Below are 26473 nucleotides of genomic sequence, written 5' to 3'. Positions count from 1 at the left end.
GCATAAGATAACAGGATTTTCTCTATCATCTATGTATTGGGTCGGCAGCAGTTTCTGGCCTTTGTGCCAAATCGTTAACTCCCCGACCCAAAATTTGATGGAAGGATTAGCAGCTATCCACTTGAGTTGTTGCCCAAGAATAGGCACAGACTTCCCAAAGGGACACTTACATTTGTTATGCAAAAGAGAGCAACGAGGAAGGTGCCAAAGGAGACCCCAAATGTGAAAAGTTTTCTGTGTCTTTTTAGGATGTGGAAATCATCTGCTAAGCCGGTGATGACAGCTTCCATGCCACCCATCTAAAAAGAAAAAGGAAATAAAAAAAAGAAAACTGCAGGTTAGCAAAAATGCTTTATCATTTAACCTTGTCCTATTTTTTTATAAAAAAAACTGGTACAAATTAATTACTCCATGGGTGGTATCCAATGCAAGTCCTACGCAGAGTAGACCTAGAAGTAAATGGGCATGGCTAACTTAGAATCATTTGTCTCAGTGGGTCTACTCTGAGTAAGATTCCCAGAGTTCTCTGTGAAAAGGAATTGATTGTTAAACCATTCTGAAATTGTAGCTCTCGCAGGGGAATAGGGGTCGTCTAACAACTATTGGCACCCTTAAGAAACTACAGCTCCAAGAATCCTGGAGAGTCACTGTGAATCAGTATAGACAATACTGAAATAGATAGATTAATGATCTGACTCAGTATAAGGCAGCTTTCCATGATCCAAGATCCACCAAATCTGGCTTCTTTCTCTAACTCTGGAGCCACCTTGAGAGTCAAATTGGGCAAGGGATGCTCATCAGATGAGCAAAATAGGAGATGGCTCTTTTCTGCTGTTTGCCACAAACATCTGGTAATCAAAGATATCTTGTATCCAGACATGAGAGGTTCCATATGACATCTAATGACAATGGACAGACCAATCCTTCATGAATTTAACTAACCCTCGCTAAGAAAACCTATTAAGTGTATGACCAAATGCCACATCCTGTGTGATTGAATTTCGCAAGTCAATTATCTGTTGTGCAAGTTTTTCCTTTTTTCCTTTTTTGGGGGGGAGGGGGCCTGTCTTGAACCTATTACCAATTAGTTTCATCATGATCCAAGAGCTAGTAAAATGAGAGGGAACAACAGCAACCACTCTCTATAGCCAACATCTCCTCATAGGAATGATTTTGGACATGTAAACAAAACTACTTCTCCATGCAGCACATATAATAATAATAATAATAATAAATTTATTATACATACAGTAATTAAAGTATGGCACTCCCTACCGTGGGGGAGGGGCACTGTGATAGCAACCAACTTGAATGCCTTTAAAATAGGGTTGGACAAATTCATGAAGGAGAAGGCTAGCCACAATGGCTATGCTCTACTTCAGGCACAGGCAAGCTTGGCCCTCCAGATGTTTTGGGACTACAACTCCCATGATCCCTAGCTAACAGGACCAGTGGTCAGGGATGATGGGAACTGTAGGTCCCAAAACATCTGGAGAGCCGAGTTTGCCTATGCCTGCTCTACTTCTACAGTCAGATGCGGTAATGCTTCTGATTACTAGTTGCTGGAAACCTAATGAGGGGAGCACAGGTGCCAACTATAGGGGGCCTTGGGGGCCCGGACACCCATAATTTTGGGGGGTGGGTGCACAGCACCCACAGCACGGGCTCCAACACAACTTCCGGCTTCTACCTTATGCTGACATACATTGGGTCTCTTGCTTCCTCCTGATAAATGACTGGTGTCTTTCAAGCTTTTATTCCCCTTGAAGGTGATGGAACAGCACACCTGAGCATCACAGTCAGTCAGTCACCCTACTGTAGTTTGAAGGCTCTGTTTGTTTTTCCCAGAAGTGAACTCACTCTTGATTTAAATATAGAAATCTTGATGCCACTCCAGCATCAAGAACAAGAAGGACTGAGTGCAGTTAGAGTGCTCTGAATGTATGGGGCAAGTCTGAAGTTTCAGCAAGCCACTTAATCCCAGTTAAAGAAAGTAAAGACAGACACTTATGAAAGTTCCCCCATGCCACTGGTTCCCCTTCTCTAAAGCTCTCTTAATATGGTAACAGACGTTGAGGGATCTGATTGTGAAATTACATTTAGGTCACTGAAATCCATGATGAAATGACTGAGATTCATTTAACTATTATTGTTCAAGCACAAGCCATAAACACATCCTGAATCCAGATAGAAATGAAATCCTAGTAAAACTTTTCTGAGGCAGCTAAACAAAAACAGTGTGTGATTTGAGAAAAGAACATAGGGGTTTTGTCTTTCTTATTTCAGGCCTTGTACATACCAGAGAGATATTCAACTAACCACACAGAGGAAAGCTCCCCCAGAACTACATAATCAACCAGAGAGTGTGCTAACTCAGCAACTTCATGCTGCTCTGCTTGCTGGCTAAGCAACACCTCCACCACCATCTTGGTTGGCCTGGCTTACTGATAACAGAATTAACCCTTAAGTTAAAAACTGAATGATCTCTGCTGTGGGACCTCTTACATAAATGGAGCAGCAGCGTGGGAGTGCCATTCATATATGTGTGTGAATAAAGAATGCTGCAAATGAAAAATAACATATACTTACAGAACTGTCAATACCCAGTGAAAGCAGCATTATGAAAAACACTATTGCCCAAAAAGTTGATCCTTTAAGGGTTGAAATAGCTTCTGGATAAATGATGAAAACTAATCCAGCTCCTGAAGAAGAAGGAAAGAAAAATAGTTTCCTAATTGCACAACTTTAAGGCAAGATTTTATATTTATATTTAATATTGGTTGGTTATGCCTTGGTTAGAGAGCCTTCTTTAATATTGTCTCTAATTCAGTTGCTTCCCTTCCTACCCCCACCCAAGCCTTGGCTTAAAAGTTATATATGCTGCATTGTAATGCTTGTAATATGTCAGAAGGTGTCACTATAGTGCTGCTTGCACAGCTTGCAACATAATGTATGTGGCCTAATCCTGCCTGGAAAGGCTTCTGCTTTGGGCCCAAAATGTGTTAAGAAAAGATTGGCTGTTTTCATGTTTGTTATAGGTAGCAACACTGTCACCTGGCATAAGAACATCAAGTGATACAATAAAATATTATTCCCTATAAAATGAATAAGGAAACAAGCCTTGAAAATAACCAGTCTTTTCTTAAAACATTTATGAGACAGAGAAACCTTTCCAGTTCTGCAGGATTAGACCACATTCATTTCACAGCATGCAACTCAGAAGACTGAGAGAGGCACATAGGCCAGAAGTGAAAATCGAGAGGAGAAAAAGGAGAAAAGTACTACTTCAAGGTGGTGCAGAAGTGGCTTTGTCAACAGCACAAATAGACAGACATTGCATATAGACCAGGGAAATAAATCCCAGAGGGAACACACAAACATTAGCCAGAAATTGTACTTTGGAGCCTAGATATGTGCTTCTTGTTGGGAGCGAAGCTGGTTACCGGAACCAGTTGTGGGGGGTAGAATAAATAGAAAGGGAAGATGGAATTGATGAGGGAAGAATAAGTTGCCTACAAGTAACTATCTGTAGATCATTTATTCTCAGGCTTTGCTTCCTTCCTCCTCTTCTTCCTCCAATTAGTTAGTGTTAGACATTTTTTTGCGAACCACATGACTCCACATGCAATCTTGTACTCAGAATGGCTTTCTTTGCCTGCAGTAATAAACCTTACAATACTTTATTCTTTCAACCAGCAGGCTTACCAGACTATACATACTGTATAACAGTATACCATTGCTATATTTTCTGGGTAGGTGGGTCACTGTCACTTACCAAGAGAGAGAGGAGGAGGAGTGAGGTGGCAGTGTGGTCAATGTGGTGTAAACACAGTAATGGACCCAATCTGGTATTGCTGGTAGCGCATTTAAAAACACAAGAAGAGCCTGCTAGTTGAAGCCAATGGCCCATCTAGTCCAGCATCCGGTTCTCAATGTGGCCACCCAAATGCCTGTGGGAAACTCGCAAGCAAAACCCAAGCACAAGTAGCACTATCCCATCCTGTAGTCTCTAGAAACTATTATTCAGTAACACTGCTGCCTCCAGCCATGGAGGTAGAGCATAGCCATGATGGCTAGCAGCCATTGATAGCCTTCTCTTCCATGTATAATCCTAATTCTAAAGCCATTCAAGTTGGTGGCCATCACTGCCTTCTATGAGAGTGAGTTCCATAGATTAACCATGCACTGTGTGAAGAAGGGCTTTTTTTGGTAGAATCTATACACATATAAAAAATGCTGTGAAAATGCTTTTTTAAAAAATGTTTTGAATAATACATTGAATTTTGCATAGCCCACTGTTGCCATCTAGTGTCACGCTTGTATGCTGCACTTTACAACACATTTAAAACTGTGTAGATGAGTCATTTATCTGTCCTGAATTCTGCAACATTCAGATTCATTGGCTGTATCCTGTCATGTGGCATTTTCAACCAAAAAGGAGAGGTGCATAGGTTTATGTAGTTTGAAATGAGGAAAGTGTGCGGATGCATTCTTACCTTCGGTGGCCACATCTTGAATTTTGACTTTGTATACGTGTGCCATGTAGCCCAGTATAGAAAAAATGGCAAATCCAGAGATGAAGCTAGTGACACAATTGATTGTACTGGTCATCAGTGCATCCCTAGGAGAAATCAGGAGATGATGAAAAGGCAGCAAGCAGATCCCAGTACCAAACCCAGTTAAGAACCTCATGCAATGTCATTTTAGTAGAGCTAAGCACAAATTTTAAGTACTGTATACAATTTGACTACTGTTTTTTAAGGCCACCACCCAGCATCAATTTACACCAAGATCATCAAATTCTGCTGCCCAAAGCATCTGTTTTGAGGTGACATCATGTGGTAGATTGCAATTTTGAGTGGACTGGTGTCAGTGTGTTACTACTCCGAGTGTCAGGAAGAGAAGGCTCAGGTAGAGTCAATGGGCCTTGTCCGAGTGAAAAGAAATCTCAAGAGATCTCCACACTACTTCGGCATAGTGGTTAAAGTGTTAAGACGATGAGCCAGGTGACATGCGTTCAAATTCCTACTCAGCCTCAAAAATCACTCGGTAGTGCTGTACTGAAAATGTACGGAAACCTTTGTGAAAAGCTCATGGGTAGAGTGCTTTCCTCACTTTCAAGGAGGCCACTGGAGATATATAGATGTGTGTGCATATATATATATAGATATATAGATATATATATAGATATATATATATAGATATATATATAGATATATAGATATGCCAGACTTGTAGAGTTTAATGATTCCAAAGGAAACAGAAGGAGGTGGCAAACCTGTGGCCCACCAGATGTTGTTGGACCACAACTCTCATCACCCCTGACCATTGCCTATTGTGGCTGGGGCTGATGGAAGTTGGAGTCCATCTGGGGACCACTTTCCCTGCATCAATTCTAAAGGCTATATATATGGAAGAGAGTGAATGATATGAGCCAAAGAGTGGAAGACAGGATTATTAATCTTTGAAGAATTTAATGCAATAGTGACTATCGCCTCAAGCAGTTCTTATCCAGCGTGGGGTGGCATCCCCACTCTATTTTAGATGTTTCATGGCAAATATACTCAGATTACAGGATAAAAGCAATTATGCAGGAAACGGTTCTCTCTCTCTCATTTTAAAGGCATGCTTCCTAGTGATTGGTTAATCTACCGGTAATTGCAAAAAAAAAAAGGCAGATGGTTGTCATTTGGATAACTGCATGTGATTGCAGGTGTTGCTTCTGCTGCAAGATGATGCCCATTCATTGTCACAGTGGAATATCTTACTTGGAAATCTAAAGCCCAGTTCAAATCTGAAACAAACAAAATAGCAGACTGCCAAAGCCACTATTTGCTTCATTGCAGCATTGTGAATTTCACGGAACATGAAGAGTCTGGTGGATCAGGCCAATGGCCCATCTAGTCCAGCATCCTGTTCTCAGAGTCACCAACCAGATGCCTGTGAGAAATGCACAAGCAGGACCTGAGCACAAGAGCCCTCTCCTGTCCTGCGGTTTCCAGCAACTGCTATTCAGAAGCGTAACTGCCTCCAATTGTGTGTAGCCATTGTGGCTTAGAAGAGACAGGTACCGTTACTTCAGTGGAACAGACACACTGGTCCAAAAACCCCAACCAAGTGCCAATCAGGTTGAGAGAAAAGAAAATCATTTCTGGCCCTGTCAACCAATGACCCAAATTTGCTTAGTGAAGGCTCTAACCCGAGGATGGGCGAGATGCTGTCAAAGCAAAATGGCTGTGAGATCCAGGGGAAGCAGCCTTATATAGGCTTTCTCCTCCCCTCTGCAGCAAGGGCTCATGGGCCAGCTTTTTCCCATGAGCCCATCACACAGGAAAGAAACCTTGCCCAGTATTTTGCTGCAAATCTATGGGCCACAGCGACGCCGGGCAAAGGCGTCATGTGCTTATTGGTCACGGAATGGGGGCTTAGATGCCACACAAAGATCTTGATATTTACTCAACCCTGCTAATCTTTTAACAGGTTTCCTGTCTCTAAGTGATGTAATACCTTCCAGAATGAGAGACTGCATGCCCCTACAAAACTAGTCACTAGGGAAGAACATTAGGAGAAAGTGGTTGCTCTTTTGGACTTTGCATAGGCTTTTTATTGGCTGGTGTAGGAAACGAGATATTGGACTAGCTGGGTCCAGTATGGTTCTTAAGTTCAGTAACCTCAGGAATGAATACCTTCTTTCCAGAACAATGACAGCACTGTACAGACATGCATGCAAACATAGGAAGCTGACTAATACTGAGTCAGACCTCTGGTCCATCTAGCTTAGCATTGTCTTCACTGACTGGTGTGGCTCACCAGGGTTTCGAGCAGAGGTCTCTCCCAGCCCTACCTGGAGATGCCAGGCTTGACCCTTAGAGCTTCTGCGTGCAAAGCAGGCATTCTACCACTGAGCCACATAACTCTAGGAAGCTCACAAGCCAAGGCCTTGTTTTGACCTTTTCCTGCTGATTTCCCCAGTTTGTGGAATGTAAAGGTAGATTGACTCTGCACATTATTATTAAGAACATACACACTTACATGAAAATAAAATTGTCAAACAAACAAAAATATGTATTCCTCATCTATTTAAACAAATAAAATTGATTACAGGGACATGAGTTGTTTTATAGCATTGTGGCTTACCTGTAGCAGTTGTTGTCAAATCTATTGTAGCTGGCGAAGGCAATTAAGACCCCAAACCCAGCCCCTAAGGAGTAAAATATTTGTGTGGCTGCATCAATCCATACCTGCATAAGCAGAACAGAGGAAGGTAGTTTGTGGATTATAGCAAAATTGAACAGCAACAGCAGCAACAACAACAACAACAACTGTATTTTCAATTATATAATTTGTTTGGGGGGGGGATCCATTTCATGGATTGAAAGCTAAGAAATGGGGGAAAGCTCTGCTGAAATCCAGAAAGCACAGGTGAGCAAGAATTTGAGCCCAGTTGTCCTACTTTAGTATTTCAAGGACAGGGGACAAGCACATCTGTAGCATGAAGAAGAGGAGGAAAACTGGGCTCCTGAGGGCAGACTGAGAGGCAAATCTGTCAGTCTCAGTTCTTCTCCATTTCTCATTTTTCCAGTGTTCACTTCCAAATCACTTTGCTAATGATTATGATTTTTTTAAAAAAAGAAGTCCTCATGAAAATTCATTGGCATTTTGGTGCAATTTTTTTCTAATATGCATATGCTTGTATGCATTTGCCTAAATTACAAACGGGGTGATTTTTGCCACTAACAGATGCATTTTTGTGAACACTTTGCCCCCAGCATATGCATTTTGTACGCATTACTTGGCTGGACAACTGCATTACAAAATTCGGAGAAGCACGTTATTTAAAATAGCAGCTGTGTTCAGGTTTGTGTATTGCATTGGAAAGTGCAGATTAGGTAGCCCCTGGTCCTCAAAACCACCCTTAAGGTTTAGACATGTTTGAGTGGGGGAGAAGATGGTCCTTAATGTACCTTTGTACTAGGAGACACTGTGCCCTCCAGACAATTTGGATGAAAACTCCCCCGTGCTGGCTGGAGCTGATGGGAGCTGGCATAGAAAACGTCTGGAGGGCACCAGGTCAATGAAGGCCATTAATGGATGGGAAAGTTGGCACCAGCACTCACAACTGAACCTGGAAACAAACAGGTAACCAATAAAAATGCTATAGGACTGGGGATATGTGACACAGAATTCAAGCAGAGGATCGCTGGACTCAGGCAGATTGAGTAATACAAAACAATCACAACACGAGAGAAGTCACGGACATCCAATGAAGCTGAATGTTGATCAGCAGATGAAATAACTTCTTCACACAGCACACAGTTATGGGACAATGGAACTCCCTCCCACAGGAGGCAGTGAGGGCCAGTGAGGATTAGACAATTCATTGAGGAAAAGGCTATCAATGGCTACTAGCTTTGCCTCCAGGCAGCAAATGCCTTTCAATATCAGATACTAGAAACCACAACAGGGGAGAGTGCTCTTGTGCTCAGGTCCTGCTTGAGGGAGAGAATAGGATCTAATGGTTAGATGGACCTTTGACCCGATCCAGCAGGCTCTTCTTATGCTCTTATTTTTACTGGTTGACACCTAGCAATTACTTTGCCCTAGGTGAGGGGAAAGGAAAATGTATCTCTCCAGAGGTTGCTTGACTACAGCTCCCATCTTCCCTGACCATTAGCCATGGTGGCTGGAGCTGATGTGAGCTGGAGTCCAACAACATTCAGAGGCCCACAGGTATGCCAACCTAGGGCCCATGTTATATGTACATGTCAGTCTTTATGAAGGTAGGCACCATTCAAACTGTACTTTAAAAAAAAAGTCATTCCAATGGGCAGATATTACATCTGATTCAACCTTAAGCCACATCTAATTCAGATAATTTGTTCCACCATAACCGTTCCCTGACCTTCCATTCCCCCCACACCAATAAATTTACTTCCTGCATGGTTTAAGCTTAAAACTCTTTTATTTCTCACCTCTGACACATGCCATATGCATTTAAAAATAAATCCAACTGTTGTTTTTGCTTTAATTCCAAGTACACCACAGCTGCAGGCTGCAATCTACATTTGTGCTATATGTTGACTTCAACAGCACTAGTACTACGCAGAACTGTTTACCCAAAACTACTTCAAGTTTCCTAAATATTTTCCCAAGAGGTGCCAGCCAGTCTCTTCTTCTAAGCTTTAGCATTGCGTCATTGCAAGCATTACTACGCCATTGTGGTAATGCATGATTCTTGCTGGCAAACAATCATAGGCAGATTTATAGTCTGAGGAAGAGAAAAACAACCAGGGCACCCACAAACACTAAAGTATTTGCAGGAAGCTCTTCACAGAGAACAATGAAGAAGGGAGACACACTCTTCCTGGCATCTCAGATTTCACTGGGTAGCTACTGCTGCTCCTTTTGTGAAAGAGACACTAGATGTCTGCAGGACAGCAATTCATTCATTGCTGGGGAGCCAATGAGGTTACAACTTCCTGCCGTAGGCATTCCAGACGCAGGGATTCATTGTTCAGTATCAGGTACCTTTGAGAAGATATGGGATAACCCCAGAGAATAGCAACATGAAGCAGCTTGAATTGGGCCTGGAAATGAACAGCAAATAGACAAAGCTGTGACTTAGGTCCACCACTTTGTCACTGACAGCCACCCAGTTCTAAAAGGCAGAGGTTCATCTTGAATTACCTAAATAACACATCTGTTAAGTACATGACCCTTAACAGATGCAATTCCCTAGCATCTCTAAGCATGAGTGCACATGGAAAGCTCTTAATACAACATGGTGTACTGAATTTTGTTGTTGTTAATTAAGAAGATAAGAAGAGCCTGCTGGGTCAGGCTAATGACTCATCTAGTTCAGCATCCTCTTCTCACACTGGCCACCTGGATGCCTCTGAGAAACTGACCAGCAGATCCCAAGCACAAGAGCGCTCTCCCCACCTGTGATTTCTAGCAACTGATGTTCAGAAGCATTACTACCTTGGTCCATAACCATAATGGCTGCTAGCCACTGATATCTTTATCCACGAACTTGTCCAATCCTCTTTTAAATCCATCCAAGTTGGTGGTCATCACTGCCTCCTGTGGGTGGGAGGGTGAGTTCCATTGCTTAACCATGCAATATATAAAGAGGTGCTTTATTTAACCAGACCTCCATCTGTCAACATTCAGCCTTGTTGGATGTCCAAGTGTTCTATTATTATGAAAGAGGCATAAAAACATCTCTCTATCCAATGAAACTGCATGTGAATGAACAAACTTGGTTTGTTACTGTAATCTCCTTTTCAATGTTAAATGCGAAGGTTGAAACAAAGCACTCACTGTGGCTTCTTTTAATCTTCTAAAGTCAATGTTGAGGTATGCTTTGATTCCATCATACGCACCAGGCAATGTCAGTCCATGGATTAACAGTACGGATAAAACAACGTAAGGCAATGTGGCTGTTATCCATACAACCTATTAAGTTAAGACAAGCAACAAAAAATATTGATCTGTCTCTTGAATGGCAAAGACAGCATTACTACTGCAGCAGCAGCAGCAGCAGCAGCAACAACAACAACAACAACAACAACAATTTATTACTTATACACCACCCATCTGGCCGGGCCTCCCCAGCCACTCTGGGTGGCTCCCAACAGAATACTAAAAGCACAACAAAACTTCCATAAACAGGGCTGCCTTCAGATGTTTTCTAAAAGTCAGATAGTTGTTTATTTCCTTGGCATCTGATGGAAGGGCATTCCAAGGGATGGATGCCACTACCGAGAAGGCCCTCTGCCTGGTTCCCTGTAACCTCACTTCTCGCAGGGAGGGAACCGCCAGAAGGCCTTTGGGAGCTGGACCTCAGTGTCCTGGCTGAACGATGGGGGTGGAGATGCTCCTCTCTCTTTGACTGCTTTTTTCGTTGTTAAAAAAGAAATGCAACCAACCATTTGAACAGCATCTTTCCATTTCAGTATAGTGGGGTAGGAGAGCTGGGGGGGGGGGGATTCACATCTGGCAACCAATGTGCCCCTTTGGTTTCAGATAATACATGGGTGGACGAGTCTTAAAAGCCCGGGGCACAAATTTTCATGGCCTTCTAGTGGCTATGGTGGCTCACGTAGCAGTATTTAGCACCAACTCTGGGAGTGAATATTTGATTCTGGCCAAACTAAACCTCCTACAGCAAAAAATACATCAGAACAAGGTTGTCTTGCTCCCCATTCCTTTCTCCCTTCTGCTTTTCATGTATAAAGAGAGATTGAACTAAGCAGAATTTGCCATTAAGTCTAAATGCAGAAAATCGTGGCTTGATCTAACTGCGGTTACATAAAACAAACCTCAGTCAAACCATGTTCAGTCTCTGGCACCTAATCAAGGGAGGCAATGGAAGTCTGAACAGGTATCTGGATATAGCCTTGGTAATTTGGAATGGATGATGGGGACAAAGAAGCTGAAACTTAATTGAGTCAATACAAAAGTGTCGTGAGTGGGGTAAGGTCAGTCTTAGATGGGTTGAGGCTGTCAGGAGCTAGAGTCAAATGTGGGTCAGCTATCAACCCAGAGTCAGTGAAGTTAACTCTTTATTCCAGAAATCATAACAGCAACTCTTCCCAGTAGGTTTTGTTCCAACAAGGCAAATGCAGGCACTGATTGATGGTCCCGGCTTCCCTAAGGCTCCTCCTCTCCAAGGTATTTCCCAAGCAGTTGCAAATTGTGCTCCACTCTCTTCATTTTTCTCTGTGTTCTAGGAGACCCAGGGGAAGGGAAGCTGGCCACAGTAGGAGGGGGAGACTCCCTACTTCTTCAGCAGTCTGCCTCTCTGTCTTCTGGCCCCACTCTCCTCCAGCCTCCGCTTCTGCCTCAGAGTCTGAGCTGCCCTCTGCCATAACCTCTTCCTGCTCACCAACCCTGTTACCTTTTGGGCTTCTGACCTTGGGGGTTCCCCAGCTGGTGCCTCCCACCACAACTCTGCATCCAGCCAGTTAATGACAGGCTCACAGTTTAGGGGGTACTCCACTGCTTGGCATAGCATCAGAGAAGGTGAAGGGAAGGTGGAAGCTGCATGAACCACTGTGTGCCTATATGTCTGGAACACAAAGCATGGCTTGAAAGTAGAGAGTGTTCTGTGCAAACCATGGTTTGATGTTACATCTGAACCACCAAAACCCTAATAGAAAAGCCCTTTTTAAAGAAAAAAATGTATGTATTAGGAAAATATTTGCCAACCTTTCCTGAAGTCTTCACACCTTTCCACAGGCTGAAGAAAACAGTGATCACCACAACCACGAGACACAGTGTGAGCTGCCATTGGGGCAAGCCAATATCATGAATCCCCCGGCTTAGGTGAAGCTGTAGAACTCTCCGCCTAAGCAAAAAGAGACAGAAGAGGGATTGAGTTAGATCCTTTTGTATGGAAAAACAATCACTAACTGGCTCCACACTTATTTGAAGTGGTGTGACTTAGTTTCAGCAAAGCATGTCCTCCCTAAAAGAGGGCACATGTTGTAGTGAGACCTGGACACTGACCTCCTGTGTTGTGGGTGGGTTAATTGGACAGCCACAACACCCGACTGGTAGGTCCCTCGTTGCTGGCTTTAATTTGGCCAATGGGGTGCAGTCTAAACAGATCGAGGGACCTATATATACCTATGCACATGACCCAGAGCTTCCTCTTTCGGCTCGTGCATTGGAACACCCACCCACCTCTCCCTATATTTAAGGTATTTTGCAATTGACCTTGCTATGCCGTCATGCATTGTCTGTCATTGGGACAGGGGCACGGCAGGAATTTTCCCCACTTGGCTGATTGGCTGTTGCCATTTGGGTTTTGTTTGCCGCATAGCAAATTGTCACAACTTGTAAGGTTGCAGATAGGCACTGGGTCAGGTGATAGGGATGGGAGAACAGTCTCGCCATCCCTATGTGAAGTGTATTCTGTTAAAGGAATCCAGGGACTCAACTTGGTATGGTCAACCCCCTCTCGGGGGTTGTGCCCGTGCCTGAGTCCAGGGGAGCATCTGGGGAGTGGACATAGTCTGCTCCCAGGCTTTCCACCTACCTCAGGTGTTCACCCTTGGCTGACCTATGATAGAGCTCTGGGTCAGAGCTACCTACAAGGGTGCAGGGAACTAGTCGAACCAGAGCCTATGCAACCACTCACTTTCTGTGATCAATAAAGTTGTGGCCTAAATTCTGCCAAAAACCAAAACTAAAATTTGAGTCAAATGTGTGTTTATTTTGGGGGGCGGTCTCTGGGTCTGAACACACAAACAGTGAACTGTTTGTCAAGATCAGGTCTCAACAAGGGGTCTGAAAAACATAGAAGTAAAAACAAATAGAAAGTAATACACAGCTCAGTTTGATGTCAGGACTGGTCATCTAGGTGTCCTGGATTGGAGGGGGAGCCCTCCTGCACCCCCCAGGCATATTTTGTCATTCCTCTTAAGCAACGATGTAGGCCATGTTCAGCGGTGAGCTAGTAATCAATTTCTGGCAGTTTACTCAGGGATTGTTGCAAAGGACGCTGGACTAGGTGGATCTCTTTTTGCCCCATCAAGGCATTTCTTGTGTCCTTAAGCAAAAATGCATACTCAAGTGGGTCACTTTACACAGGATTTGCCTTAGCTGTGAAAGTACCCCGAATATACACTCTTGCTTTAGAGTAGGGGTGTGGAACCTCTGGCCCAGAAGGGTAAATTCATCCCTCTAAGCCCAAGACCCTAAAATGAGCCTCTTGGATCAGGCCCATGGCCCATCTAGTCCAGCATCCTTTTCTCATAGTGGAGAGAACTTTAAGAAAATGAAAGCTAAGAGTTCAGCCTGCCCCCCCCCCCCCCCGTGGTGTTGCAAATGCTCCCATGAATTTGTTGCCCTGGGCAAAGTGAACCATTTGTTCTCCCATAAATACATCTCATTTCCCCTCCCAGAGCTACAATACTCAGAGTGATTTAAACAGTCAATCCCTCTTGCCAGGGGACTCTGGAAATGGTAGCTTGGTGAGGCAAATAGAGGCTTAGGATCCTAGGAAGTGTAGTTTGTAGTGCTCTGGGGGGAAATAGGGGTCTCATTACAACTCTCAGCAGCCTTAGCAAATTACATTTCCCAGGACTCTTGGGGGGGGGGGCATGGCTGTTTAATGGAGTATGATACAGTTTTATATACATGGTATAGATGGAGCCTTAGAGACCTCTGACAAAAAAGAAAAGAAAAAAAAGATCATGGTCATTAGGGATACAAACTAAACCCAAGACCCTTAGATTGCCCTCTATTGTGGATTCAATTTTTCCTTTGTGAGCTGTATTGAAAGTCCACTCTTTATGTCGTTGTTAAAAGGACATGAAGCCTAAACAGGAAACAGAATTTAAAAGAATGTGAAATGCCTTGATGAGATGTGCCCACTTTGTTTTTCAATCTTGGTCTTTAAGATGGAGCCAGAAAAAACAAACACCCTACTCTTAAACACATGACGTAGAAACCATATCTCTATAGATATTGTTCAGAGATTTTCTCCTCTCCTGGGGGAAAACTCAGCAAAATAATTTTCCAGTTTTCACCACCCACAAATTTGCATGTGGAAAATAATAGGTTCAAACCCTCTCTTGCAGCTGTTTCAAGCTTAAGATATTGCTGAAGGAAATTGCTTTCAGAGTAATGAAGCTGGGCAAAGGAAATTGAGAGGCATGCTGGGACAGAGAGGCAATGGGGACACATTTTTCAAAAATAGATCCCAGAAGTTATCTCAAAACTGTCTCTATAGAACAGTGATTAGGGACATAGCTCAGTGGTAGAACATCTGATTGGCATGCAGAAGGTGCATCTCAAGGTAGAGATGAGAGAGACACCTGGTGAAACCCTGGAGAGCCGCTGCCAATGGACTGACCAGGTATAATGATGCCTCCTATGTTTTCATGGACCAATTGCATGTGAGTTTTGGTATGCGCAGCTGTATATATGAAGGCTTCCACTTCGAAGTTGTTTCTGTCAGCACATGGATTCAGGGGCACAGCCTAACAGCTGTGAATCAGACTGTAAAAGTGTCCCTCCAAACTTCTGATTTTAAAAAATATTTTTATTAAATTTTATCCACATAACCCAAATAACAAAACAGAACCTCATGAAACAAACACATAAAAACCAAACCAAGGTTAATGTGGGATGTTACATTCGCAAGAAGAAAATGATAAAGCTGTTCTTGGTTGTTTTTATCTACAGCACAGCCTTCCCCATTTCCCCTTCATTCCATTTCATATCTTTAGGCAGGAGGCAAAAACATTCCACTTCTCCAAGGCCTTCAGCTAATTAAACAATCTATGGCCTTTTAAACTCTGTGAAGGGGTTATTGTGTGTTACTATAGTATGTATTCTTGTGTTGTTATATTGTAAACCTCCCTGTGATCCTCAGATATAGGGCGGTATATAAATTTAATAAATAATAATAATAATAACAACAACAACAACAACAACAACAACAACAACAACAACTACTACTACTACTACTACTACTAATGGCAAAACCATTATGAACATTCATTAGACCTCTGACCCTCCAGATGTTGTCAGACACCAACTCCCATCAGCTCCAGCCAGCATGGCCAACAGTCAGGAAAGATGGAAGTTGTAGTCCAGTAACATCTGAAAGGTGCTAGATTAGAGACGGTGGGAGAAAATAGCTGCTTTTATTTTTATTATTTGTTTTTAGTATTATGTGGCATTTGTTATGCCTGTTGAAGCTTATCAAAATAATGAGGGGAAATGCTTAAAGGTTTAAAGGTAATAAATGATCCCATGGTTCTAAAACTGGTCAATGTATTTGTTTGTCTTCTAAAAAGAAAACACATTAATACTACAATGTGAAACAGATTGTTAAACAAATAAACTTTGCTGAGAGGGAAATTGCTCCATCCCTGTGTTGTGAGGCCAACTTGAGTAAGGAGCACCACTTTCCGGACTTCTCTCTTGCATTATCTTTTTGATACAACTATAGAGGAAATAATAGAAAACACTACACGTCTATTTCCACTTTCACTGCCATAATTACTGCCTAGATCAAATAATAGAGACCTATGGGTGTGTGTGTGTGTTGCAATAGACAGCCACTTAGTATTTTACATTGTGCCTTGGCTAATAACAGTCATGAATTCTGTGCCATTTAATAACACAGACCGAAAGAGGCTCAAAGATAATGAAACTGAAGCATCCACTAGGTCCCACAGATGTGTCAGCAGCAATCCACAAACAGTGGTATCAATGGCTACAAGAGGATCTGAATCGTCAATTGCTCCATCCTGAATACAGCATTCAGACTCAGGAAACTTATTTCCATTGTTGAGTGGGTTCAGGGGAACAAAGGGACACAGGAAGCTGACTCATACTCAGTCAAACTATTGGTTCTTCTAGCTCAGTACTGACTGGCAGCAGCTCTCAAAGATTGCAGATAGGGTTCTCTTCCAGCCCTTCCAGGAGATATCAGGGGTTTAACTTGGCCCCTGGTTACCGGTACTTTTTTCTCCCCTGAAAAGTAGATCAAGGAGATGGAGGAGGATGGAAGAAGGGCACTCTTTCCCACTTCCACTTTCATCTCTATGTGTTTTTCAAGGTTCGGGTTAATTTTGTTAGATAGAACTTTTATCAAGATCTCTTGAAAGCAAAGTTTGTGTGCAGGTGCAATCATGCTTCTTGTCCCCAGGAAAAGTGTCTGATCTGGGGCAGAGGAAAAATAAGTGGCTAGAGGCAGTGGTGTCCACAATACTCACTCAAAAATACGCATGTGCCCCCATGCCAAAAAATGATTGGTGGGGCATGACTTAGGCTCCCTTCAGATTAGTGGAGAGGTTGGCAACAAGTCATTGATGCAGTAAGAGTGCATTTAGTGGGAGAGTAATGCTGGATACGGGTGGCGCTGTGGTGTAAACCACTGAGCCTAGGGCTTGCCGATCGGAAGGTCGGCAGTTCTAATCCCTGCAACAGGGTGAGCTCCCATTGTTCAGTCCCAGCTCCTGCCAACCTAGCAGTTCGAAAGCATGTCAAAGTGCAAATAGATAAATAGGCACCGCTCTGGCAGGAAGGTAAACAGCATTTCCATGCACTGTTCTGGTTTCACCAGAAGCGGCTTAGTCATTCTGGCCACATGACCCGGAAAAACTGTCTGCGGACAAACGCCAGTTCCTCGGCCAGTAAAGTGAGATGAGCGCTACAACCCCAGAGTCGTTCGCGAATGGACTTAACTGTCAGGGGTCCTTTACCTTTTTTTTAAATGCTGGATTGCCCATTATTGTTGCCTTGAGCTACAAAAGTGGGGAACATGCACAAACCCAGGACAACTGTGGTATAAAAAGTTGCAGGGTTTGAGCAGGAAGCTACAGGGCATGCATCAATTGTAAATGAAGCAGCTTGGCCACCCCAAATATTAGCAGGTTCAAATGGTAATGAAAGTGAGATTGTGTATAAAAAAGTGAGATTGTGTATAACTATTGTGATGACCAGTGCTCTCCCCAGGGTACGCAGTACCGGCACCTTTGGGGGGGGGGGTTGTCGTTAAAAAGTGTGACACTTACTGTAACAACTTCATGGTGAGTACTGGCACCTATTTTTTCTAGAAAAAAAGCACTGGTGACAACCATCACGAGCACAAATCACCATGGATGCATAGTTAAAGGGATGTCAGAAGAGGCCCTTAAATACATCCCAGAGCAACTGCAAAGTGTTTTCCAAAAGTGAAAGCCACAAGGAGCCCCAGACTTACTCATAAAATTCAGCTGCAGGAGTTATCTTGTACTTGGAATAAGTGGTTCCAGCGGCAAATGTTGAGGCATTGATGAGTTTGGGGTCTATGCAGTTGGGGCTGTTCCAGGGGTTGCCACACTTCGTCCAGGGAAGCTCCTCCAGTGTGAAGGATGCAAACAGATAATACAGAGACCAAGCTATGATAACGTTGTAGTAGAAACCCACGTATAGAGCTATGAGTATCACAGCATAGCCTACACCTGAAGACAAAGGAAAACCAGATTACACATGAAGCTATAAGTCACATCAGGTTCAACTTCCTAGTGAGGGCTAGAAGAGGGTGCCATTGCTCATCACCCCAACCAACTATTTGCCAAATATTATTAACAATAATAATCTAACACCAAGGCATTTGCTTGGTGCTGGGAAGCTAGATCGGCTTTCATTCAGGGTGGGGTACATAGGCTGGTCAATCAAGGCACAGCCTTTGTGTTTCCCTGCTTTGTTGTATTTCTGACCATATGGATGCCAAATTTAATTAAAAAATTGAGTTGGAAGGGATCTTGAAAGTAATCAAGTCCAGCCCTCTGCTCAAAGCAGGATCTGCAATGCAGGGTGCAACTGCAGCATCCCTGAGAGATGACTTGTCCAGTCTCTGCTTAAATACCTACAGCAGAAAACCAAGAGCCTTTTACTTGAAAGGTAGGGGAGAAATCACCATAATTAAAACAAGCAACCCAAATATTTATGCTAATTACAAAAAAATAGCTAACATATTGTGATAACATTTAAATTAACTTTTTAAGGAAAGTGCAGTGAATTATTGTAAACTGTAAATGCAAATAATTCCTGGCATAGTTCTTTGCTTGGGTTTTTATACCAGGGTCATGTTTTGCACTTATTATTATTATTATTTCTGGCTTTCCTCCCAAAGGTGCCCAGCTACTGAAATATACAAAAATTCCAATAGTAGAAAGTAATAGCAACTTTTTTTAAAAAAAAGAAGACTTAAAACATGACTCCCTTGACAGGTGACAGACTCTCCTTCATTGGAGGTTCTTAAGCAGAGGATGGATGGCCATCTGTCATGTATGATTTAGTTGAGACTCCCGCATTTTGGGAGGTGACTAGATGACCCTTGGGATCCCTTCCAACACTACAATTCGATTCTATTACCTTTTTTTTTTTTAAAAAAAAAAAAGTTAATCCTTTTTATTGAAAAAATGCTGTTGTAAAGGTGAAAGATGCTAAAATAGCAATAACGGCCAACTTTTAAAAGGTTCTTGCAAAGGTAATCTGTGACCTGTATGTTAGAATATTTGACAACATTTAACAGTAAACTGATGATCTGCCTGGTTAATTGATTGGCTTGTCAATCCTAGCAAAAATGTGTACAAAAGTAGTGTAAACCCAAACTGAAAATCCAGAATAGCACCCGTGGGGTATATTATTCTAGCATGTCATTAGAGTAAATTTGAGAAGCAAATCTGGACACAGCCTGCTATTTACAACAGCTGGGTGACACCCAAGTGGTTGGAGGCAGCCTTCTTATCCCAACATTTGAATGAATACTTCCACAGTGATTGCAGGGTACACTCCTGGTGCCAAACACGGCAGGCTCACATCATTACCACCAAGTCCCAGATTTTACAGCACTGCCATTTATATCTAATATTAGCCTGTTGTGTTTAATGTCTGTTTGCTTTCTGGTCCAAAGGGTCTTTCCAGGTGCAGCAAACTAAAATTAGCCAACTTCTCACTCTCCCTCCCCCCCACAATTAGGAATGTTTTTAACTAATTAGGAATAAACTGTTGGCTTATCATCACCACTAAAGATTCAAATTCATGAAAAACCATGAAAATGAGACTCTGGAGCAGGTTGCGCCCATGACACCCAAAGCTAGAGCTTTGAACTGAGCTCTGTCCAAGGCTTTCCCACTACCAGCATTTCATCAACGGCTACATTTTTACTCTGGGTCCAAATGTGCTAGAGTTTAAATGGCAACACACAGAGATCCACCATGGCTGTTCCTATTGTTCAGGTGAGGCAGGCAACACCAGACTGCTAACTTGGGGGTGTTGTGAAAAAAAACAGAAAACTGAGAGTGAGTCAGTGAGACAAAATTCTCATGGGGGAAGTTCTAGTTTAAAAATGAGGCAGGTGGGAAAAGATGGCAGAAAGAGGAATGACCCTGATTCCCTACCCTTTCAGGTAGATAAACAACTACCTGACATTTAGAAGACATCTGAAGGCAGCCCTGTTCAGGGAAGTTTTTAATGTGTGACATTTTAATGTATTTTTAATCTTTGTGGGAAGCCACCAAGAGTGGCTGGGGAAACCATGGGCGGGGTACAAGTAAATTATTATTATTATTATTATTATTATTATTATTAGAGGCAGTTTTAGGGCAGCCTGGCCAGTTCCCCTGTGCTGGGTACTGAGTGGATAGAAGCACTTGCACAGCTATGGGAAAGAAGCTTGAGGTCTCTGGCAGGGAACTAGAGTCCTCTCACCTCCTTCACAAAGCCTGGCACTGCGTGAGGGCTGCGGAGGTGGTGCACCAAATTTTGGCTTAGCTCAGGGTGCGTTTGCACCAGACTCCACCCCTGTTGTTGTTTTCACTTTTGCTAGCAGTTTTGCAATGGTGGCAGCAAAAGAACAGAGGAGCCTCCTGGATGAAACCAATGTGCCGTCTAATCCAGCCTCCTTATAATAATTCACTACAGTTTTATTAAAGACTTGTTTGTTTTGGAGATTTGTGCAGACCTGTTGATGAGCACGGCATCTTTTTGTTGTTAATAAGGTGGATGCTTTTGGGCAGGGATAGTTCATCAGCATTTGCCCAGATATTTTTAGACTTGTCAAATAGCTAACACTTTCCCTGGAGGAACCTTTTAAAAAAATCTCCTGTATATCGTCATGCAAAATGGTGTCTATCTTCACCAACTTGGTGCCCTCCAGATGTTTGGGAATACAACTCCTGTCAGCCTCAGCCAGTGCACCATTGCTGATTGCGGCTGATGGAAGTTGTAGCGCAAAACATCTGGAAGTTACTAAAGGCTGCCCTAAAGTCTATTTTTTGCTGATGAGCAATAAAGGCATTAGTGACAAGTGACTCTCAAAATACAGATGTTAGCTATTCTGGCCTTGCCAAAAACTTTCAATGCAAGCCTCGGAGATGTGTTCAATATCAAGAAACTCCAGAAGATATTGCAAATATATTAAGCAGAAAGCCTGGGATTTACCTTTAAAAAGTGGACAGATTTTCCATACGGTGGCAGCCCCTTCTCTGTTATATTGGCCCAAAGCTAGTTCCATGTAGAATAAGGGCATCCCAGCAATGACGAGGAAGAGTATGTAAGGTATGAGGAAGGCACCTGGAAACAGAAGCACCAAGACAGAGATCAACCAAACTCCAACTCTACAATTCTATGCTTCTAATTATGCAACCTGTTTTGACCCAGTCAGGCAATGCTACCTGGGCTGAATCTAGACATATATAAAAAAGCACTGTGAAAACGCTCTTTTAAAAGAAAGTTTTAAAATATATGTTGAATTTGCCATTAGCTCACCATTGCCATCTAGTGACTCATTTGTATAATAATGCACTTAAAGGTAAAGGGACCCCTGACCATTAGGTCCAGTCGTGACCGACTCTGGGGTTGCGGCGCTCATCTCGCTTTATTGGCTGAGGGAGCCGGTGTACAGCTTCTGGGTCACGTGGCCAGCATGACTAAGCTGCTTCTGGCAAACCAGAGCAGCGCACGGAAACGCCATTTACCTTCCCGCCGGAGTGGTACCTATTTATCAACTTGCACTTTTGTGCTTTCAAACTGCTAGGTTGGCAGGAGCAGGGACCGAACAACAGGAGCTTACCCCGTCGAGGGATTCGAACCGCCAACCTTCTGATCGGCAAGTCCTAGGCTCTGTGGCTTAACCCACAGTGCCACCCGCGTCCCTTAATAATGCACTTAAAACACACTTAAAATGTTGTTTGCAGCTGTATAGCTGAGCGTGGATTCCCTCCCCACATCCCACACCATTTCCCACTGCAGACACAGAACCTCGCATTGTCTCCCCCCCCCCCAACTTTTCAACTGCCCATTTGCTAAGCTTTGTGTGGCTGGACAGTGTTCAATGCACTGAGCAACATTCCAGATGTGTGATATAATATAATGTTTTAATATGTGTGTGTGTGTGTGTATACAGCAATAGCTACAACACTTGGCTGAGTAAATCCATCTCCGCGATACAGTCTCTCTGGGAAAGCAAATGCATTCTCTCATCAGGACACAGCTAATTTAAATATCAAAGTGTAACAAGCGTTAATGGGGGATGTTCAAGATCAAATAAAATAAGAATCAGGCAGATTGCATGCATCCATTTGGGGAGTTGATAGACACTGCGGTACAAAACAAAGAAGCCCAACAACAACAACCCCCACCCCAAGGCCCCTCTGAGATACTGGTAACCAGAGGATTGATATTTCAAAAGAGCATCTTCCAAAAATCTTTTCTGTCACACTATAAGCTCAGAACAATACCATGCCTGGCAACCCTGAAATCACTGGTTGAGAGTTTGTTTTTAACTGCTTTTATAATGCTTAATATATTATTATTATTATTATTATTATTATTATTATTATTATTAATAGGTTTGGTGGCCTGGTAACCTTCTGGAGCAAGGGTGGGGCACAGCTGTTTTAAATTGCTTTTATGTAGTATTTAATGCTGTAAACCCATCCTGGGACTTTAGGGTGAAGGAAGGTAATCAATAAATTAATGATAGGCTGAATAAATAAATCAGTGTAAAGAATACACCCACTTAAGAGATTTTTAACATATTAAAGCTGTCAAGCAATGCTTTTAAACAAATAAATTAAAATATGCAAGACGTGATCTGATGTGAACAAAAATCAGTCATTTTGGATTCCACCAAATTTCGCATATAAATCCCTTTAAGACTGGATTGCTACTTTAATGTGTCCAACACTTCAGCTGTAGCAACTGCTGGAGAGAGGCAGTGTCAAGTATTGGATTTGCAAAGGCATTTCTTTCTTTCACTCTTTCTTTCTTTCTTTCTTTCTTTCTGATCTTCAAAATGTTTTAATACTTTCTTTTTTTTAGCTCACTCCTCCTTGATTGTCAGAGTGAAAAAACCCAAATAAGCAAACAAGCTTCCAGACAACCATTCTGAAAGGAGCACATTCTAGAGAGGAAAGAGAAAACAGCTTCTTAGAAAAGGGTCAAGAGGGGCAGAGAGGAGAAGGATCACTGAGAGCCACTGCACACTAAGGTGAAGAAAAGTGCTTTAAAACATCTGAAATAAGCTACGTGTGTCTTTCAAGAGGATTAATGCAGAAGCCAATAGGAGGTAGATGATTGAAAATTCTGCCCAGAGCAGGATCAAACAAAAAACACGAACGTCTCAAGATTACACTTAAGGCTCTTATCACTGTGCCACAATCAACCGTGTTTTAATTCACAAGTGGTGTTTCTGCAGCCAAGCAACTGAAGCAGAAAGTGCCTCTGCCTTCCAAGGTTGTAGCAGGAGAAGGGTTGTCACACAGCTCAAGAGTAGAGAATCTGCTTTTCATGCAGAAGCTCTCAAGATCGATCACGGGCATCTCCAGGTTGGACTGGGAGGGGGGGAACAACTCGGACTGAAACCCTGGACAGCCCCTGATCTAGTTAGCGTTGACAGTATAGAAGCAGAAGGATCAATAGTGTGGCTCAGTACAGGATGACTTTGTGGGATGTAAAACGCAGGAGCAGTCAATGACAACATTCCTAGAGTGTACATGTTAGAACATGGGGAGGGATGTCTGTCTAGCAAGCAGGTAAACTTCCTGGGGACGGACTTCCTCCGCATGTGACCAGAGGTGGGTGTGGCCTCACCTGTGCAGGTAAATGATAAAAGCACAGGGCAGCCAGCCATTCTCTCTCTGCCATTTTCCTTCGATGAGGAAACATCTAAGCATGCCCTCTTGGCTCTCAGCCAAGAGAGGAGATAAGGACTATCTTGCTACAAGATAGATTCTGAATGTATGTAACCTTTTTAAGCTGTCTGCCTTCTGGGATCATATTGTGAACAGAATGTGAGTAAACTCTTTTATACTTTTATAAAGACTGTGTCGTGTCTTGTATTTTAAGAGGGAACAAAGGGGAAATTACCAGAGTAATTATTATAGAGGTTCTACCGTTGCGAACTTAAAGGGAAATGTCATAAACTCTGCTGATATTTTGGGAACTTGTTAGCACAAGTTGGATTAGGATATAATCTCACAATATATCCTCTCCTGCACCCCAGAACATTCCCACAAAGGGTTATGGGCCCAGTATTGCATATTTCTGCGTTGGTTTTTTTTTAGGATTGTGTTGGATTGTGATTTTGAGTTGAGTAGTATTTTTCTGAGTTAACTTCCTGGTAAGCACATGGTCCTTTGTTCCATTGTGCAGTGGGGATTAAGCAACCCCCCCTTCCCTCAGAGTTCACAGTGACCCAAGGCAGTGAAGAATTGTTTTGTATTTTGAGATTTTTGAGATTTTGATTTTAAAAGTTTGAGAAATTTTGAAATTTTGAAGAATTTTCAATTTTTTGGATTTTAAGATGGCTAGAGCAGCTTTTGATAGTGATGCAAAGCTAGGAATGCCTGTGCTGAATGAACACAATTTCATACACTGGAAGCAGCGCTTGATAGCATGCTTAGATTATAAGCACATTTTGGAAGCTTTAAACCCTCAACCTACAGGAACAACTGAGGAAGCTTTAGCCAAGATAAGTGCTTGGAAACGCATGAACAGCGAAGCTAGACACATAATTTTGAGTGGACTTCATGATGAGCAGCTATCATTAATAAATAGTATAGATGATGCGTCTCAAATCTTAAGAGATATTGAGCGCGTGTATGGAGAATCTAGCATAAACTGCTTCAGAAACTTGGTCTGCAAATTAACCAGATTGAGGATGAATTCAAAAGAGGAATTCACAGAGCACATCAACAAGTTTACTGAGATTATTCAAAGAATTGATCTGACTCCCAAAGCTTTTGATGAAGATACAAAGATAGCATTTTTGTTATCATCACTTGGACCACGCTTTAGCGCTTTTGTAAGTTTGATGGACCATAGACAAGGTCTGACCTTTAAAGACTTGATTGGTTATTTAAAAGAAGAATGCATAGATAGAGCTGAATCTCCAGTGAGAAATGCTAAAATCAAGGACAGCAGTTATGCATCTAGGCAATTTACAAAGTCCAAAGAGATGCCTAAGAAAGTGATTTGTTTCAATTGTAACAAAGAAGGACACATTGCAAAGAATTGCAGGGCTCCTAAAGCAAAGAAACCCCACCCCTTTCAGCCAAAAGGGGAAAAGAAGGGGAAATGTGAATGCACATGGCTACTGCAAGAAAGGAATTTAGCTGTCCAGAATCATGAAAATAAACGTAATAAATGGATTTTAGATTCAGGTGCCAGTTTGCATTTTTCATATAAAAAGGACTGTTTTAATGAGATTAATGAGATAAATGATGAAGAAGGATCTGAAATTGAGATTGCAGATGGCAACATTGTTAAAGCAAAAGGTGCAGGTTCCATGAGTCTGAAATGCAATATAAACAATGAATGCATTGAGAACACAATCTCTAGAGTTTTGTATGTTCCAGAGCTGAGCTGCAATTTAATCAGCGTGTCCACATTGGACAAGAAAGGTTTCCAGATTACATTTGGAAATGGAGAATGCAAAGTGACTAAAAATGGCAAAGTGGTTGCTCAAGCAAAGCTAATAAATGGTGTATATGAGCTTGATCTTTCAGAGAACCAGTCTGCAAAAGTGGCACATTCCAGCCAGAAGGATGAAGCAGATCTGGACCTATGGCACAGAAGGCTTGGACATAGGGATACCAACGTCATTCTGGATCTACAGAAAAGAGATCTTGTTAGAGGTTTGCAGGTAAAGCAGAGCAACAAAGCTCCAGCAAAGTGCATAAGCTATATTACTGAGAAGGCTGTAAAACCTTCATTTCCACATTGTGCAGAACAAAGAAGCAACAAAGTGCTTGACATAGTGCACACTGACATATGTGGACCCATGAATGTTCCCTCACTGGGAAAGAATAGATATATTTTAATATTTCTGGATGACTTTTCAAGATTTTGTGTTGTATATTTCCTCAAAGAGAAGAGTGAGACAGTGGGCAAGCTCCAGGAATACATTGCCATGGTCAAGAACAAATTCCAGAGAGCTCCAGCTGTGCTAATGAGCGACAATGGAGGTGAGTACTGCTCAAATGAAATGCAGGCTCTCCTGGCCAAGGAAGGAATTGCACACGTAACCACAATTCCTTACACACCACAGCAGAATGCCATAGCTGAGAGAAAATTTAGGTCCATTATGGATATGACAAGGTGCATGCTAAAGGATGCATGTTTGCCACAGAAGCTGTGGGCCGAAGGAGTATACACGTCAGTCTATTTGCAGAATAGGCTGCCAACTAAAGGTGCAGAGCGCACACCATTTGAACTTTGGCATGGGAAAGCTCCCAATCTGTCGCACATACGTGTGTTTGGAAGTCCGTTTTACTTCCACTTGCCCAAGGAACACAGACACAAGCTTGACTCCAGGGCAAAAGCAGGTATCCTTGTGGGATACGCCTCTGGAGGCAAAGGATACAGAATTATGGACTTACAAACTGGTAAGACAAATGCATACCATGCGGTTTATGTTGATGAATATGGAAAAGTAGACACTAAGAACACTGTTGTG

At 42.5% G+C, this 26473-nt stretch overlaps 1 protein-coding gene across 1 annotated transcript in view; it reads right to left on the bottom strand.

Moving 5' to 3' along the window:
* Positions 1–26473, bottom strand: part of SLC6A2 (solute carrier family 6 member 2) — a 59249-nt gene that overhangs the window by 13784 nt on the left and 18992 nt on the right. The window contains exons 3-10 of the mRNA XM_081016583.1: positions 20956–21087; positions 17729–17969; positions 12214–12352; positions 10324–10458; positions 7138–7241; positions 4497–4621; positions 2590–2702; positions 171–299 (exon numbers count right to left, since the gene is read on the bottom strand). Coding sequence (XP_080872709.1) covers positions 171–299; positions 2590–2702; positions 4497–4621; positions 7138–7241; positions 10324–10458; positions 12214–12352; positions 17729–17969; positions 20956–21087 — 1118 coding nt within the window. The remainder of the gene's footprint in view (positions 1–170; positions 300–2589; positions 2703–4496; positions 4622–7137; positions 7242–10323; positions 10459–12213; positions 12353–17728; positions 17970–20955; positions 21088–26473) is intronic.

The sequence above is a fragment of the Podarcis pityusensis genome (assembly GCF_964106645.2).
Source record: "Podarcis pityusensis genome assembly, chromosome: 8".
Classification (NCBI taxonomy): domain Eukaryota; kingdom Metazoa; phylum Chordata; class Lepidosauria; order Squamata; family Lacertidae; genus Podarcis; species Podarcis pityusensis.
Note: the sequence above shows the minus strand (reverse complement) of the source record. Positions and strands in the feature narration are given on the sequence as shown.